The 18,734-nt window shown below is 34.0% G+C and overlaps 2 protein-coding genes across 2 annotated transcripts; both read right to left on the reverse strand.

Annotated features, from left to right (window-relative positions):
- Positions 1-481: 481 nt before the first annotated feature.
- Positions 482-6,729, reverse strand: LOC106670397 (phenylalanine--tRNA ligase beta subunit). Its single transcript, XM_014400695.2, has 12 exons — positions 6,530-6,729; positions 4,779-4,834; positions 4,562-4,716; positions 4,337-4,412; positions 3,800-4,066; positions 3,557-3,736; positions 3,315-3,490; positions 3,043-3,247; positions 2,897-2,977; positions 1,345-1,555; positions 883-1,035; positions 482-684 (listed from the first exon to the last, which is right to left on the reverse strand). The coding sequence occupies exons 1-12, from the start codon at positions 6,585-6,587 to the stop codon at positions 533-535; spliced, it is 1,770 nt and encodes a 589-aa protein (XP_014256181.1). The 5' UTR covers positions 6,588-6,729; the 3' UTR covers positions 482-532.
- Positions 6,730-7,547: 818 nt separating this feature from the next.
- On the reverse strand, positions 7,548-18,355 carry LOC106670391 (mediator of RNA polymerase II transcription subunit 14). Its single transcript, XM_014400685.2, has 25 exons — positions 18,085-18,355; positions 17,850-18,017; positions 14,220-14,352; positions 13,982-14,155; positions 13,438-13,563; positions 13,233-13,365; positions 12,950-13,086; positions 12,768-12,871; positions 12,426-12,685; positions 11,989-12,353; positions 11,728-11,932; positions 11,519-11,670; positions 11,208-11,457; positions 10,923-11,066; positions 10,724-10,861; positions 10,490-10,662; positions 10,220-10,414; positions 9,543-10,077; positions 9,328-9,480; positions 9,072-9,271; positions 8,849-9,004; positions 8,651-8,785; positions 8,400-8,534; positions 8,070-8,327; positions 7,548-7,886 (listed from the first exon to the last, which is right to left on the reverse strand). Exons 2-25 carry the CDS (start codon positions 17,996-17,998, stop codon positions 7,740-7,742), a joined length of 4,557 nt encoding a protein of 1,518 aa, XP_014256171.1. The 5' UTR covers positions 17,999-18,017; positions 18,085-18,355; the 3' UTR covers positions 7,548-7,739.
- Between the last annotated feature and the right edge of the window lie 379 nt (positions 18,356-18,734).

The raw sequence follows: 18,734 nt of genomic DNA on the forward strand, positions 1-18,734 counted from the left end.
CAAGGGAAGACATGAATGTCCAATAACCTTGGCGATACTGAAGTTTGATACTGATCCTGTGTGAGACTGTGTGCAAGGTAGATGTGACCCTGGTTGGGGTAGTCCTTCAAGTTGGATTGTGTATGGGTTGTTTTAATAGCAACCAAGGGTTAAAAAAAAGAAACATTCCTTTATCCAAAGTGAAAGTGAATCATCATTTTCCCCACCCTCTCGAAAGGTCAAAAGTAAAAGAGGCATTCAAGGAATGTAATTTCAAGGTGTGTGTAGTATATGATTTATCCTCCTTTAATAAAGCAAGAGAGGATCTTTAGGAATAACATAATTTCTTTTGTAAACATAGAACTTTACATATTTTACAAAAGTTAAGTGATTAGGTATATTCGTACATTTTTTCTTAATAGTTTTGATAGATGTTCTTCTTGTTGCTAACACTGAAATCATTATTTGAATGTCTTAAGGATATTTGGTACAAATTATTGAAGACAGGTTTAACCATTTATTGTTTTTAATTTTCCACCGCTCTTGGTTTGTTTTAAACAAACAGTTCCACATTTAATTCAAGTGCTGAGCATGGAAATTTAAGTTCAAATCCTTTTATCACTTCTGGGTGTAGAACGCCTAATATTCCAATAGGTTTTCCATTCAGTAAGACTTGTGCACATCTTTTTGGAAAAAAGGTTTCATCTGAAAACAAAACAAAAACACAATTATTTTACCTAACTATAAATAGATTTTGTTAAAAATAATTAGGCTTAAAACAATAGTACAATAAAGTAAACCTTTTGCTGTTAATGTACATACGTATGCTACAATAGCAAATTATAGAATGTGATTTAAAAGTAAAAGCTGAAATAATCATTTTCAAGAGAAAAATAAAATTACCATCAATCCCATTTAAATAATACCCTCCTTCTTTTGACCATGGAATCTCCAATAGTTGCATAATTCGATCTAGCAACCCATGCAGTATTTCAAATCCAGCTTTCTTATCGTAATACACAGCACATAAGTGGCGAGTATTCTTTGAACACTGTTCTGAAATTTAATGGTTAAAAATATTATAAAATATTTTTAATTTATTATTAAAATACTTTAGTCAAATTTTCTATAGTTATATTTTTATTTTTAAATATGAAAATTTTCCAATTCTATCCTTTACAATAAAATAGTGTAAATATTTGTAAGTTTTTCTTTTTATTCTGAGGGTATTCTCCTTTATCATCATATAAATTTTTAAAGTATTGACACATAAACACATAGAAATGCAATTATTAAAAGGTTTCAAACATTTATATGAATAAATTAAACTTTTGAACTGCTGTTATTAATTATTATCATTTTTACCTGCATCCTTGTGGAAGACAACCACATCAGAAATCTCAAATATTTTTAACGGGACAGGTGCATTTTTATTGGACGCAATCGATTTAAGTAGACCTGGAATTAGTGTAGTTCGGACAACTTGGAATTCTAGAGTTTTTGGATTACTAATCTGAACTACACTATCCTTGTCGAAAACTTTCCTCAGTTTGGTACTAATATCATCTCTTGAGCACTAAAATAAAAAATATAACTATTGTTGTTTATCAGTATGTAACTCAGAAGTTTTACATTATTAAATATAAAGTATGCAAGTATTGTTTTCTTATTTACTATGCTTAAGGCACGATTTTGCTAATTGAAACAGTTTTTGTTTACACATTTCAAATAACTGATCCAATTTTGCTTTGCAAACTATTGAAGGTTCTTTCTTATACATGGTTCTACCTTAATTTTATTCTTCAAATGAATAATGTACGTTTGGAAATTTTTATATCTTTTAGGAAAGAACTCGATTTCTCACACATTTTTATTTTTATCACATCACGTCATGTTATCATTATTTTTTTTTTCCTTGCTATTTCAGTATTGGTTACAAGGAGGAGTGTCAAGAGACTATCAACCACTGAATTACCCTCTATGCCTGAATGGCCCTGAACCCAAAGAAAACGGATGTCAATGTTTTTCGTTTGTTTAACTTCCCATACCTTTTGGGCTACCCATATTACTAAATGATTTATATCAGATTTTAAGTTAAGGTTCCCTAAGCTTTGTAACACACTCATTGAATCTGACAAAATTAGTATGGTCTCACCATTGACTTCATTAGCGCCTTCATATTCTACTGCTATAAAAATTGCAAAAAGTTCAGCTGAATATATACTAAACCCTGGAGGAACCTTATCATAGCGTTTTTGTTTTTCTGTGGGTCAAACCAGGCACATCCCACACCGTCTCTGGTCTTTGAACCATCAGTAAAAATGAAATAGCGGTTTGAAGTATGTTATCATTATGCCATGGGGTTTACTTTTGTGCCAAAGTTAATCAGAGTCAAAAGGCATATATCTTAATTTTTCTTTTTGTTTATCCAGTTTTTCTTTTCTTTTAATTGCTTTCGAACCAACTCTTGGCCCATCCTGTCTTCTGTTCATGTGAGATATTTTAACAATATGAGTGGTGGTTCGAAAGCTATCAAAACAAAATAAAAACTTTCCCTCTCTCTCTATCATTTCTTTGTTTCTCTTTCATCTTTTGTCTTCTTTCTTTCTTTATCTCTTCTCTCTCTCTCTCTCTCTCTCTCTCTCTCTTTTCTCCATCCCTGTCTCTATTTTTCTCTAAAACTATTTCATCTCCTTGTTTCTATAATTTCTTCTCTATTTCTCTCTGGAGGAGAAGATATACTCTCTCCCTCCCTCCCTTTCTTTCTTTCTTTTTCTCCCTCACAGTATGACTTTTGACTGTTCATAAATTTTACGTATTTTTTTTAATTTACAAGTTTTTAAAATTTATTATGAACTACTCAGAAATCTTTTAAATATGGAATTTTTAATTTTTTTAAATATATAAAAAATCATACCAGTGTAAATGATAAAATCTCTGAAAATCCAACTTGAGCAATTTGTTGTCTCAAATGATCTGTTAATTTGTTCAAAGGTTGCTGTAAAAATAATTATAATATTAAAAACAATATTTTCCATATTATTAACAATATTTTTAGCCTACTTGTTGTGCAACTGAATTTGTATTGGGGAAAGTCTTTAAAATGTTATTATATCCAAAAGCGATAGCAGCATCTTCATAAATGTCGACAACGTGCAGTATGTCATGCCTCGTTGGAGGGATTTTGACGATGATATCAGAACCGCCTGTCGTTTTTGCCTGAAGGCACATCCTAGTTAGCAATGATGCTAGCTCACCTGCTTCAATTCTACAAAGATATCAAAAAAACTTTAATTAATACAAAGAAGTATAAATACATTTTACATGAAACATACTTAGTTCCAATGTATTTATTGAGCTTCTTCGAATTGACCACTTCCTTCCTATAAGCAAGTTCTGGGGTTCTGTGCTTTGAGCCATCAGCCCATACAACTTCACAAGTTTCTGATGTAAATGTATTTTTGCAATAGTAAGAAAAACTAGTTACCAATGTGTCCAGGGCAACATGAGCCTTTATTAACATAAAATAAATATCATTAACTGTTAAATGTTGGCGTATGTCAAACAAATTTAATACCTTGTTGAGATCTGTAGCTGTAATTTCAATAAAAACATTTTTTGTATTTAAAGTGATCTTTGAGTGTTCACTATTAATAATTGGCGGCAAAGAAAGAATTACTCCATTCTTGTCTTTTATCACAGGATAAACTGGGCTGTGTTTAATAATACCAACGTACTGTTTCAGTTGCTGGTGGGTCTATAAAAATAAAACCAAATTAAATCTACAAGTTATAATTTGCCAACAAATTTTAATTCTTACTGAATAAAATTCCATGAGCTCTTTGGCCGTATATTCCCTTTTTTGGTTAAGTGGGACAAATTTGATTTCTTCTGGAGGAAGGGCTTCATATGTAAAAGGTCCTGTCACTGTATCTAAATCGTGAGTCCCAATAGAGACTAAAGTTCTTTTCCTTCCGACATTTTGATGCAGTTTATCTTGCAAATCAATGAAACTAGCATAGCTTTCAGGTGTGAAAGTAATATCCCTTAAAACTGCTGCGACAACAAATGGCCGGATTTGTTTTGTCTGAAAAATTTAAAAATGAAGTACACATTATGGAAAAATTCAATAGTTGAAACTATATTACAAGAATAAGTAATTCAATATACGCGTTGAAATGATCAACCAAATTAGCATTCATGTTTTTTCTGATAAGAGTGCAAATCTAGATACTAATTTGTCTGTATGTAAACTCAAATCCTAAATAAAAGGAAATGAATTGAAAACATTGGGTAAAATTGGTAACAATTATGCAATTAAAGATTAATTAAATTTGTAACAAATTGTTATACCTACTTCAGGTTTAACATGCAATCGTTGAACTTTCTTGGGATCTGAAGGAAGGATGGATTTATAATGAGGATAATCCATTCTAGAACAGTACAAATACAGAAAAAAATATTTACTATTTTATTAAACGTGTACTAAATAAAATTGTATAATGTAAATTTAAACAAAAATAACAATTTTTTACTATCTTTATCTACTACAACTAGATATATGTAAAATAGAAATTTGAACCTGTTTTGAAAAACGAGCAACGCAATGGAAAGCCCCTCAAGACACAGTAAGTCATATCGATTCGCTGGGATATCAATACGATAAATCACATCATCTGATGCTTCTTTTGCAGCGTTTTCTCCTTGTTCTTTCAATAACATTTTCTTTTCACTGGTCTATAACAATTAAGACCGAGTGATAAATATAAGGATAAACAAAAGTGAATAAACTTACTTACAATATCGTCCAATTCAAGGCCATATTCAAAGCATAAATATGCAAAATTTTCATCGGCTGTAACAGAAACAACGTACTAGATGAGAAACCACCAGAAGTGTATTTAATGTAAATTCATAATTGCAAATCTGACATCTTCAGTGGTGGATACTAAAACGGACAGGAGGATAGGTTGACTAAAATGTTAGGAAACAACCGAACTACAAGTTCAGCCTGTTCAGAACTGCAAATAAAATCTTGCCACCTATAGCTTTGATGGTACGAATCATCCTGGTCTGCCTATCTTTGCTATTTTAGTCTATAATACAAGAATTCACAAACTGCAGTTTTTAGTACTGTTGCAACTGAAGGTGGAGAAATGCCATAATGCATCACAGACAGACCAGGATGTACAGAACGACTGAAACGCAGGTTCATAACCCTGTCTCGCAGACCTCTAGATAAAATATCAAAATTTAATTTTACTTGTATGTAGTTTAGTATTCTATCTGACGGCTCCTCAAATTCTGGAACAATTTCCCAGGAAATTTATAATATTTATTATCTACCTATTTAATTCCGTCCTCCCACACATCGTCACATCATGCAACTTCCTACAGGCCCATCAGTGTGTTAGCGATTCTAGGGGAAGTTCTAGAATGGCTTATGTTAAAATGAATCCTCCCAATGCAGTGCCCAAAATGCATCTGAGGCAAACCAGAATGAACAAAGATGACCAAACTGCAAGTTATAGTCTGTAAGACAATTTGTCAACTTCAGTTTTTAGCTTTGCTGCAACTGGAGACGGAAAAATGCCAAAATGCATCTGAAGCAGAACAAGATGAATGGAAACACCAACGTGCAGGTTCATCACCCTGCACCCATATACCTATACCTATATTTAAAATATCACATTTAATTTTACTTCTAGTTTGTATATTTCCAATCATCTTGGTTTTACTATCCAAGCGGTTAGTTTGTCAGACAAGAAGTTGTCAACTTCACTTTTTAGTTTTCTGCAAATAAAGATGGAGAAATTCCAAAATGCATCTGAGGAAGACCAAGTTGAATGGAAACGACCAAAGTGCAGGTTCAGCACCCTGCACCCGAATACTTATAGATAAAATCTCACTTAATTTTACTTCTAGTTTGTATGTTTCCAATCATTTTGGTTTTACTATCCAAGCGGTTAGTCAGACAAGAAGTCGTCAACTCCAGTTTTTAGGTTTACTGCAAATGAAGTGGAGAAATTCCAAAATGCATCTGAGGCCAAGATGAACGGAAATGACAAACTGCAGGTTTATCACCCTGCACCCTACCTACAAATAAAGTCTCACACTTAATTTTACTTCAAGTTTGGATGTTTTCAATCATCCTTGTCTGACTAAACTTGCTATTTTAGACTGAGAGACAAGAATTTGCCAATTCAGTATTAGCTCTACTACAACTGAAGGTGGTGAAATGCCAAAATGAGGCAGAATAGGATGAAATGAAATGACCAAACTCAGTACATCCTCCCACTTATTAATAAAATGTCTGACAATTAGGTTCATTCTCCTGTGCTAATCTGAAATGTATCAGAAGTCAATGGAATTTTGTCTTTGAAAATATAGTAAATATACTAGCTTGGAAAACGTAACGTTAAAATCCAATTAAACAATGAATACTTTAAGTATATTGATTCATCAAATCAATAACATAATATATCTTTAAGGAAATGAAAAGGGAAAGGATATAGACTTTTGAAACTGAGATGATACCATATTAACTTACTGTATTCGGAGCTTAAAGCCTTTAAAAGCAAATCCTTTTTGAGGGAAATAGTCGGCATGGCTAAAGTGCTATCCAATAACTCCTGTTTACCGTAAAATAGTTTCAATCAGGGTTAAATGAAAAAGAAATATGGATTTTTCACAAGACAACAAAATTAGACACATGTAAGCTTAAATAGGAACAATAACCTGGAGGATAACCGTGACGTTGGAGGTCTATGTGGTCTTAACCCTCCAACGCCATAGCGTAGAGAACATAGAAAGTATTTCATTATTTTTTTCAATTTTCTGTCTTTGGTACTCTAATGGTACAGTAAATGTATACTTTTGATTTCAATTATATTATATTCAAAAACGTACAGACCTGTCACCTCCAGGTGACACTGGGCATTGCAGGAACTCAAGAACAAAATATAAGACAAAAATTCAATTTATTTTAATATTTATAATAATTCTGTTGAACTAACATAGTCATTAAAAAAATAATAAGAATATAGCTACTTTATACAAGATTTAGAAGAAATAACTCCTTCAAATATATAGATTTTAGGCACTCATTGTGCAAACACATTGCTAAAAGTATGCTAAGGAAAAAATTAGAAATCCAAAAATAACAAATGTACCTAAGACAAAGAAAAATATAATAAAATAGGTCACAATTGATGTTGAAAGCATTGTCATAAAAGCCACACACACATCTATAGGTGACTCTGGGAGTTGGAGAGTTAATTGTATGACACCGAGGTAAGCAGTGATGTCGAAGAATGGCAAACTAGCCTCTTCTCACAAATTTGTTTCAACAAATAATAAATATATCACTTATAATAAAGAAAAGGAATAAATTAAAAATGTATAAATACATTTTCAAAAAATGGATGAATGTTAAGAAAAACAATTTTTTTATTAAATTAATTTAATCATTAAACATTAATAAATATTTAAGAATTTTATATTATAAATTTACATTAATTTAACACACAACAGTGAATTTTAATACAAAATATTTAAGTTTAAAAATGTACATTTTATTTTTTTAAAGTACATCAATATATATTTACAAATTTATTTATCCCAAGTTTATTCACAGGATAAAAATCATCACAAATAATTAGCGAAGATTCCAGTTTGACATTTTTCTTTGTACAATAGGGAACATAATACTCAACATAATTAAAACTGGGAGGAACATAGGAGGGGAAAGACTACCAGTATCACTGAGGAGGCATCATCACTTGATGCGGCTGACCGATGGTGACACCTCCGTACTGTCCGGGAATGGGTGAGTGAAGCATCGATGCTGGTGATTGCATAGCACCGCCCTGCCCCATCATAACGCCAACTGGTGATGATGCAACAACCTACAAAAAATATACATATAAATAAGATAATAAAGGAATATTTAGGAAGGACTGTAATAACGTAGATCAAGAATAAAAATAATAGTGCGATGGGATGAAATGACTATCTTAGAGTCTAATTTGCTAAATTAAATAAATGTCAAGTGTAAACAAATAAAAATAAAGTAAATTGATTGTTCGTACTTGTTGAGGTGGTTCAGACGGTAATGTTAGGTTTGCAAGAAGATCTCTCACTGCTGGAAAAAGTGAGCATTCTGCATGAATGTTTGTGCACTCTAAGAATCTACGTAATAGCATTGATGCAGATGAAATCGCAGAAGCAGGACCAGTGTCTCTCTTTTCAGCGGGTTGGATCAAATTTGTTGATACATCATACACCAATGGTAGTACTATGCTGCACTGATCCACTTGGCTGTAACTTCCATTACGCGTCAATTGCAACTAAAAAAATAAATAAAATAAATACATGTAACATTTCTAAACACAAAGCTAAATATTTAAGCGATCCCTTACAAAGAATAGTATTTTTTGTTTGCAGACTAATATTGCGGCCATTCCTGTTGGAACAATTGGAGTTGCTGCTGGAGGTATTCGGAGACACCACTGTACGGACCACTTGAGTTGCTGTTGTTGTATGATACTTGGATACTAAAAAATATTGAATTAAATAATAATAAATTAAATATACAGACATCATTATGCGGATTATATAAACTATTTGGAATATCAAAATAATTGAATAAAATGTGCTATTATAAACATACCATTTCAAGTTTAATAATCTGTATAAAATCCTTGAGTACATTTTGAGGCACACTCAACATCCTACCAAATCCAGAGAGAGCGTTTGGTTTGTAAGGCGGAGCAGCAGCTTTCGTTTCAAAAAATGTTTCCAAGATCTTTAAAAAGAAATGTGTAGTTAGAACAGGGATGAAATTTATATATGAATCAAGAATAAATACCTGAAGTTCTTCTAGCGACCATAGATCTTTGTGTTCTGGCAATGGTGAAATTTTTACATGCAATGATTCTAGATGCTGTGGATTTAGAAAAACTTTGCATTGAAGGGTTTCAGCTTTAAAATGAACGACTCCTGGTTCAGTTGTTAACGGGATCAACTTAAAGGAAAAAAAACGTTGTTAACAAATTCACGATCCGGTAATTTATCAGTATCATAATACTTACACCATCCTCACTCTGAATGTAGCGCTGAAGTTGACGTCTCATGTATACACAACCGAGAAATCTTTCTAAGGGGGCAAGTGTAGGTCCGTGAAGGCCTTGTGGGTGAGGTGAAGGTGTACAAAGAATCTCTAAAGCCTCATGAGATATCAGAGTTGGAACTGCCCCAGCCCAGGATCGTTGAGGTAAAACCCTTTGCCCTCCTAAATCATATTAAAGTTAATTTTGCAATTTTGACAACTTAATGTGTGTAATTTACCAGTTTTGGAATCAGTAGGGCTGTGTAAAGCAGGGTGAGGTGATTGACCTGGTCTTGGCGAGGGCCTAGGGACGCCTGGAGATCCTGGCCAATTGGAAGCACCAGGAGAAGCCATGCTTTGACTTGATGGAAAAGGGCTACCATCAGTATGTGCTGAAATTTTTTTATTGATTTTATTATTATTAATTTACAAAATAAGCCAAATTAATACTTACAGGTATGCATCAAAGATCCAGCAGGAGAATGTCCCAATGGAACCGAAGGCCCTGGTGATGAAATCGGCATTGGTGAAGGAGCATGGAGAGGGTTTGAAGGAGAATTAGCAAGGAATCCTGAACCAGGTGAAGGATGAGGCAACATCGATGGAGAGGGGTTAATGTTGGGTGGCAATGAAGGTGGTGAAGCTAGATTGAAGCTTGACGTGGTAGCCGGACTTGATCCGAAACTCTGATGCTGAGTTGTCTGTGATATGTTAGCAGTTGTATGTGGAGAAGCTGGTGTGTGAGGGTTACTTGGTGGTGTGAGTGGTGGATGGAATCTGAGACCGCCCTCACTACCACCTCCTCTGGCCGGTGATGATGGTCCTCGCCCACCACTAAGAAATCCACTAGTGCTTCCACCCGTACTGCCAGGTGTGCCTACACCACACTCCCCTGAATCAAGAGTGACAGGTGATGGAGGATTATCATCCTCAGACTGAGATCTTCTTCTAAACATCACTGTTTCATCTACATGCTTGCTGAGGAAAGACTGAAAACAAAAATATTGTGTTCTAACCTTGATTTTACCTAGGCACTTAAAAAAAGATACCAATCTCAAAAATCATTACGGATTCCATGTTTTATTTCCAATTTTTAGAGTTAAAAAAATTAAAAAAAAAAAATCAAATTACCTTAAGGCCTTGTGTAGGAGTGAATTCATTTACAACACTTGTCCGATCAAATCTGCTGTAAGCAGCGTCCCTGATGGCAACAAGGCGACCTGCTCTCAGTCTGATCTCAAGACAGTAGAGCCCTAAGTAGGCCACTCGGATGATGCTTACTGCTTCACAAATCACAGTAAAAGTTTGAACGGGTACTTGTGGTCTCTAAGAGAGGAAAAAATAAAAAATAATAAAAAGCATGTTGAAAATGACGAGAGCAGATAATTATGAATAACTTACACTATTATGAACACCAAGTTGTGGTATGGTGGGTAGCTTACTTATTGCCACAAGGGGTGCGTATGTATCATTGAGGAGATGAATTAACTGTACCAGATTCCTCTGCTTGTTTAACTCTCCCTCTAACTGCTCACGCATCACACTGTGTGCACTTACACAATTCCCGCCACCGCCTGTAAAAAAAAATTTTTGCCATTAAAAATATTTTCTTTGAGGAAAACAAAGATATAGTACCAAAAACTAATGAAAAAGCCTTAGATGAAGGATTCCACTGTATGGTTACAGTTGCTGCTCTGTCAGGTCCGTAACCAAGTGTCAGTTTGCTATAACTGTAAGACTTTACAGTCACCATTGAGGCGATATTGTATTTTTCTGCAAAAAATAAATAAATAATTACAGCAATTAAATTCAATTTAATAAATTGAAAACTTACGTATTCTAAAATATTCTGCAAGGTCGTCTACCAGGGTGTAAAGGTGGACAATCTGAGCCCAGTCACTCAATAAAGCATCGACTGTCTTTGATATATTCTCAGCTTGAAGCATGTCATATGAAAAGTAAACAGGGCGTCTCATACCTATAAGAAAAAAGTAGTATGAATTGTTTTAATGCGGCCAATCAGTTGACCATTTAACTGATAACCAGTTTTAGAAGTACTAGATTTTTACAACTATTTTTTTGACATGCTACAACTTCTAAACCCCTAATTTTTTCAAACCTTGTTCTTTTGGATGTTGTGAAGCTAAAGGGCTCCCATACATAACAAATTCAGCAATCCACAGCTTATTCATGCCCCTATTGCCATGAGCACGAAGAGATACGGATAGCAGTAGCTTGAGCAGGCGAAGGTACAAAGGTGAGTTATGAGTGAAACCTGCTGGGGGTGGCATCTGAACAATCTTCAAAACGAGGGCTGTAGCATTAGCTTCAACTTGAAGACCTTGATGAGGTATATCCCTTTTTGTCAACTGTAACAAACATTTTAAATTAATATAAGTCAAAAGGAAAATATAATTTAGCAACAGGTACCTCTTGAGCGAGAGTGATAAAAGGAATCCTTTCGTCGCATAGGGCAACAACATGAGCAAGCTCTGGAATGAAATAAGCTGGATTCTTTGCCTTTTTTGCCTGACTTTCTCCTTTCCATACCAATTTTCGTTTTGCATCTGGTCTGTCATTATCTAAAAATTAAATATTACTGCAACAGTTAACATAAAAAGTTATTTAAATAGAAATACCATCTACTGGTGTAAAAGGTCCGTGTGTGGTCACAAAACTGTGGAATTCTATTAATGTCAACACTTTCAGATACATCTTTGGTATTTCTGCTTCGATGGAATCATCATGGGGGTCATCTTCAATAGACGACTGTTTTACTACAGCAAGATAAAATGTATAGTCTATTTCATTAGGGGCATTTTCTTTTTCTTTCATCTCAACCACCTAAAAAAAGTCATTCACTTTATTGTAACATTAATTAATACTAACTAGTAACTTACCAAAATGGTCGTTCGGTGACGATGGAGTCTGATAAACATACGATGTCGCCCAAGCTTTGACATTGGGTGGTCTGGGTAGTGCAAGAGAGGAAGCCGTTCATATGGAGTTGCTGGTAGATGCTGCAGTGTCTTTTCACACCTTCTCTGAGTGATCCAAAAGCGTAGCTCTGATATGAGCGTGGCAATTTTCGAGTGGTCTGAGTTAATTGCAGATTCCAGTTCATTCACCAATGGCGCTTCATATTTTGGGACATGACACTGCAGCATTCCTGTGTGTGTATCCACAGTGATTAAAAGCTGTTCTGCTCTTAGGCATGGTTGAACAACTGGGACCATGAGCACTGCAGGCGAACCTTGAACTACACCTAATACAAAGTTTAATTAGCATTCATCAATTCATCATGAATAAAACCTGTTAAGAAGATTAATGTGCTTACATTGAACAGCAGGCAAAAGGGTTTGCAGTTCCAATTTAAGTTCTTCCAGACGCGCCTTGCTCCTTGTGTATATTGTATGAACAAGAAGCCTTTCCATGGAGAGGAGCTCAGATCGGATTGCCCTGTCTGCCAAGCGAGACTCTTTTTTCCCAAGGTTCGGGACATGACTGACAGACAGTGGCCTTGCTGGATCATGGCTGTCCACCTGAAGTGTCAACCTGTATCCCAGCTCAGATTTGGGATCTTTACTAGTCAATTCCCTGAGAATAAATAAATAAAGTTAAAGTGTGCAAAATTAAATAAATTATGGAAGTACAAATAGGAAAACAGCAGTACACAAACCTCCAATAGGATATTGAAAGACACCTTCCAGGGGAATATTCATCCACATGTATATATCCATCTAGACGATCTTTACATAATCTCAATGTTTGAGAATACAACACCTGGTATAATATTGACTTACATTTTAAAAAACTGAATGCTTAACAAAATGAATATTTGTTTTATAAGAATTAGTTTACCTCTAATTGTAAGGACTGGCAGAAATAATGAAGGAAAGAGTAAACTTCCGTAAGAGGGTTAGGGTGGTCTACAAGTCTCGCTTGAAGTACCTGATGAATATAGTTGACCTGGAGGGAATGGACTAAGGCTTTTCCATCTAAAAATGATTTTTCTTTGGTTAATTTTTTGGAATTATTGTTGTTTATAAATGAACTACACTATGAATTAAAATAAAAAATACTAATAAAAATGCTAATATCCAATTACAAATAATTATGACAAAGAATGATACATAAAGCTCACCTCCTGTTTCTTTGTCTTCAACAAGTATATCAATATCTAGAAGCCTCCAAGGAATGTTAGGCCCGTCGCCCATCACTGTCATACTAACTTCAAATTCATTTTCAACATGGAATGTCACTCTTCCACTTTCAATCTATAAAAATAAAATTAAAAACAATAAAAAATTAAATAAACAAAGAATTGCGAATAAATATTAAGCAACCACCTTGAGATTCCGCATTTGAGGCATTAGATTTCCAGTGACTAGTCTGTGCTGGATGACTTGGTTCAACCGTTGCAGAGTTGACTTCTTTTCGCTCAGTGTAATAGGATCAGGTGGAACAATTCTGTCCTAAAAGTATCATTGGATAGTTACTCAGAATACAGATTTGTAGATTCATTATACACCAACTTATCGATTTATTTGACCAAGGTTTACTTGCTAACAGAAGGAAAAAAAGACTGGTTTGTTACCTTTATTGGGATTTGAATAAAGTATTCAATTAGACATTTTTTTCAAATGGAAGAATGTTTATCAAGTATTACTAGTAGTTGTCTTTTGAAAGAATAAACATTAAATTTAAATAAAACTTTTAATTCATCCTCAAATCAAGCATTTAACTATTCAACTGAACAAAGACTGTCATTTCCTATCATTCTGGTTTGAAAATCCTTACTGTTTCAGGTGTTTCAGCATTTAGCCATATTTGTGGCAAAACAAAGCAAGAATAGGTAGAGAAAAAATTATTGGCCTCATAATAGTAACTTACTCTAATACAAGATGGAAGGCGAGAATATGTGCCTGTAGTGAGGACTTCCACAGCAGCTGGAATATGAAAGTTAGGCAGCCGAGCATGTACCAGCGTCTCTCTTGACATTCTTGCAAGCATGTCAGCCGTTTCGACAAACAACATAGATTGTTTATCCAGAAATGCCATGATGTGCTAAAATTTCAAATTTATCATTAAAGATAGAGGAGATGTTTTTTATGTGCTGAAGGATAATTACAGCAGACTTGTCAACTTTTGAAGCACTGTTAGCCCATTTTACAAGAGCCAAAAGGCGAACAAAAAGCTGGCGTGTTCTTGTTGAAAAATTGTAGATTTCTATTTTTCTTTCCATGTCTGTCTTCCTAGGAAGCCTGTAATATTTAAATAATGACATTAGATGTTTGAAGCTCTGAAAATATTTCTAATATACAGGGTGAATTGCTACTCGTGCTACAAACTTCTCCAGTAGATTCTTCACCCTAAAATGAACAAAAAACTTCATATTGTCCATGGTCCGATTCTCAACCATTTCAGAGTAATTTCGCTTTTTATCGATTTTGAAAGATATCACGTCCTGGCGTCGGAAAATCGTGATATCTTTTAATCTAAACATTTCTCTGAAAATCTAATAGCACCGTTGAAATTCCCGTTAATTTTTCAATAAGAAGATGACGGTGGCAAAATGTTTGGGCTAATTTTTTGTGTTTTATTTCAGCCAGAACTACAAAAAGAGTGGAAAATTGTGTAAATCGGAAAGTGTATAAAGTAATCCAGAGTTTCTAATTTTAGTCTCAGAAGGCAGCAAATTTGAGGAAAACTACCTGATTTAATAACGCTTCCAACGCACTCGTCATTTTCTTATTTAGTGGTTGTGAGACCAAGATGTTGATGACAAAAAGAGAAAAAATGGTGGTTCAAGGATTGCTAATGTTTGAGAGTGACTTGCTACTCGTGCTACAAACTTCACCAGTAGATTCTTGACCCTAAAATGAACAAAAAAGTTCATATTGACCATGGTCCGATTCTCAACCATTTCAGAGTAATTTCGCTTTTTATCGATTTTGAAAGATATCACGTCCTGGCGTCGGAAAATCGTGATATCTTTTAATCTAAACATTTCTCTTAAAATCTATAAGCACCGTTGAAATCCCCGTTAATTTTTCAATAAGAAGATGAAGGTGGCAAAACGTTTGGGTCTTTCTTCCTTGACCTTCTAGCTGTTTGTAAACTTCTTAAGCATTACATACTAAATGGGCATTAAATTAAATTAAAAAATTTCAATGGAATTATGATTTTGATTCTCTCTAAAAATTAACGGGGATTTCAACGGTGCTTATAGATTTTAAGAGAAATGTTTAGATTAAAAGATATCACGATTTTCCGACGCCAGGACGTGATATCTTTCAAAATCGATAAAAAGCGAAATTACTCTGAAATGGTTGAGAATCGGACCATGGACAATATGAACTTTTTTGTTCATTTTAGGGTGAAGAATCTACTGGAGAAGTTTGTAGCACGAGTAGCAATTCACCCTGTATAATTATTTTTTTAAGACTTAGGAAATAAATATTAGTAAAAGTAATTCCTGTCATATAAGAGGGTATAATATCCAATAACTGTTGGTGTCGCGGACAAGAGGTTAAACCACTTAACAATACATTTTTCATACTGTTAAAAACCATGGGTTCTACCGGAATTTGAGCCAAGAACCACAAGCATGTTAAACGAGTCAGATGTTTTAACCACTTTGCTACCATTGTCCTCTTGAGGAAATACTGTACTAGATGATTATTTTTAACAAATTTTATTCACACAATGAAACAATTCTCATTGTTAGAACCCCTGAAATAGTACAAAATTAATATAAAAATTATCAGTTTGCTAATCTAATTAATCAACAAAAATTATTGGTCCATATCAATAGAAGGGATGATGAAGGCAGCTTCTATACCTTTATCACTTGGCCATAGTATGAAACTTTTTTTTCTTAAATTTGGGGTTACTTATGTGCCTACTAGTGATAGAATACTGTTAAGTTGGTAAAAGATCGAGTGAGCCCCAGTGCCCCCCCCAAAAAAAAAACAAAAAAACAACAACAATAATAATAATAAAAAAATAAATAAAATCTTTCTTTTTTAAATAATTATTTTAAATCAGCTTCTCACTGGAGGTCATGGATAAAAACCAAATACATCTACACACCTAATGTCTAGATTCACATTCTCAAGTCAGCAGATGCTAACATGCTTTGCATCCATCTAGTCCTCCACCCTGCATGAAACTATGTAGGAACTTCCCATTACAAAATTTGGAATAAGGCAGTACATTTTGTATGTGGCATGTGATTTTAGTTTGGGAAGTGAAACATTGTGCTAAACGTTAACAAATGCCAATATCAAGAAATACTACAATAGTGGTGATAAACTATGTTTTCAGTGATTATTTCGAGGTCATGAGATGTGGTCTGGTGCGATGTAGGTTTTAGAAAAAACATTTTTTTATCATGCCAATGTTTCGATCTTTATTGAGATCATCTTCAGGGCTCAAAGTGTTTGTTTTCTGTGTAGATGTGTCATTCTTATCTGTTGTGTTGAGAGACAGTAACGGTCACTAAACACCACACATATGTTTTCAGTATTTCAACAATTTGATGGAGCTGCCATGTTAAAAGAGAAGTTTTTTTTCCCAATATGACTCTTACAAATGAATAGTAAAATGGGAATATTTTTTATAAAAGTGGTTCTCAGCGTTCTCTATGCTGAAACCGGCTATGGCATTTTTAACTATGTGGAAATAAACAGCAATTAGAGTGAAAGCGCATACATTTATTATGGAACTCAAAAATATAGTTTTAACAGCTACTACCAGTTTACCAGAAAAGTACAAGTGGTTTTTCATTTGTTATTAATATTATTATTTAGTTAATTTATTTACACTTGAGGATTAGGTGTTTGCATCATGTAATAAAACAAGATAATGTGTCAGTACATAAAAAAAATTGTCTAGAACAGTTGTATGAATTTTAACTCGGTACTAGATCGGCCGAAAAATTTGCGCTGCATTAAGTGATGAAACAAAATGTGAGTGCACAGTCCAAAAATGATTGAAAAAGTTTGAAGAAGTACTCCACCAAACATAAAGCATCACATCAAATAGCACATGATTAACAATTAATTACCTCATTCCCAGAAACAACTTTTAAGATTACTTCAGCCGCCATAGATCGAGCCAATTATAGATTTTGAATGAAGCCATGAGAAAGAAAATGTTTTATAAATTTATAGTGAACTTTTCATAACACTTGTTTTTAATGAATTGAAGCTTTATTCTCTTGGTGTTACATCATCTGGGTATTGTTGTGCGAGTTGGTGAACTCAAGCTGAACCAGCGCTGTTTCACTTAGTGGGTCCGTCTTGCTCATGGGTTTATTGAACTACTCAAATGCGTTTTGGCATTGTGCCATCCTCAGTGAAGAATTGTCTGTCATTTTCTCTGAGTATGATGCATATAATGTGCCAGCAAAGTAACAGACTCCTTACTAAAAATGGCGCAGTGCTGAAATGCGACAGAGTAGTCCAACACACCTGCGTATGAAGACAGATCCAATAAGTGACCCGGTGCCAGTCAGCATGAATGTTAAGTTATTAAAACAATAACAAATGAAAAATTGCAAACTTTTCTGGCTGCCTAGTAGAAGGGTCTTCATACACTGTCCAGTGAGAATTATTAACACAACTGGAACAACATTCAGTTCAGTTCATTCTTCCTATACTGATTCAGGCAACTTACAGATTTATCGAGCGTGTATGATACCCTTCTATAAATCGTTAAAAATCATAGAAAATGATCATATTTGAAAAATACTTACAGTTCCGCAAGCACAGTCAATTCGTGGTATGTCCTCTGAACAATAAATTCTATGAGTACTGCCATCGAAATGGATCCGCCCCTGGATCCTTCCTGACCCAGCGAATTGTTTATCGGCGTCTGATGCCCTTCCAAAGGCACGGGAGGCATTTTGAACAACTAAAAATACCTAAGACGAATCACAAAGCCTATTGTATAAACAGAGAAATGATTCCAAAAGGATTCGGTTCACTCACCTTTTTTATTTCAACGAGGATGAAATACAAGAGATTCTTTTTTCAGTTTTCTAATATTATTAATTCATTTTTGTCCCAGAATTACAAGATAAGAGCAATTGTTTACTAATAAACACAAACGGCTCGCTCAAGTCACAACTCGTAACTTCGACCCTCTTCTTTAACCTGCTCGCCCTTCGTATTTATCGATGCTCAATACAGAAAAGTATCGATACGTCAAAGGGAAAAAAACTCTTGCAGTAGGGTTTATATTTAATTACTCTTTCCTTAAGTTATATAATTATTCACTTTGGATTTGTCCCTTGGGTAATTTCAATTATAATTATATAAAACATAAATTAACTAAGTTAATTAAAATTAATAAATGTGTGTGTATTTCAATAATATATGAATCAATAGAAGTATATTAGTTCATAATTACATTGACCCAATGAGAAAATCTAAAAAAAAAAAAAAATATAAAAAGTATAAATTGTTTAAAAATGGCAGAGTTTGGGCTGCCGATCTTCTTGGCAGTTGGCAGTGATAAGTCTAATTTATAATGAAGTGTATATTGTCTTTGAACACAGTTTTTTCTGTCCATGAAAAAAAAAATCACAAATAACATTTTCTTCAACAATAACGACGTTAAAAGGTTAAAAATTTGACAT

This window comes from Cimex lectularius, unplaced genomic scaffold (assembly GCF_000648675.2).
Source record: "Cimex lectularius strain Harlan isolate CLEC.00 unplaced genomic scaffold, Clec_2.1 scaffold69, whole genome shotgun sequence".
NCBI classification, from domain to species: domain Eukaryota; kingdom Metazoa; phylum Arthropoda; class Insecta; order Hemiptera; family Cimicidae; genus Cimex; species Cimex lectularius.

Bases quoted from the DNA above. Each gene is read 5' to 3' on its own strand.
- LOC106670397 (XM_014400695.2), bottom strand. From the start codon at position 6,587: ATGCCGACTATTTCCCTCAAAAAGGATTTGCTTTTAAAGGCTTTAAGC. The intron at 3,737-3,799 runs GTAAGAATTAAA...TTATTTTTATAG, and splicing joins AGCTCATGGAATTTTATTCA to ACCCACCAGCAACTGAAACA. The intron at 685-882 runs GTAATTTTATTT...TTTTGTTTTCAG, and splicing joins TTATTTAAATGGGATTGATG to ATGAAACCTTTTTTCCAAAA.
- LOC106670391 (XM_014400685.2), bottom strand. From the start codon at position 17,998: ATGCCTCCCGTGCCTTTGGAAGGGCATCAGACGCCGATAAACAATTCG. The intron at 11,671-11,727 runs GTATTTCTATTT...TTTAATTTTTAG, and splicing joins ACCTTTTACACCAGTAGATG to ATAATGACAGACCAGATGCA. The intron at 7,887-8,069 runs GTACGAACAATC...TATTTTTTGTAG, and splicing joins CGTCTGAACCACCTCAACAA to GTTGTTGCATCATCACCAGT.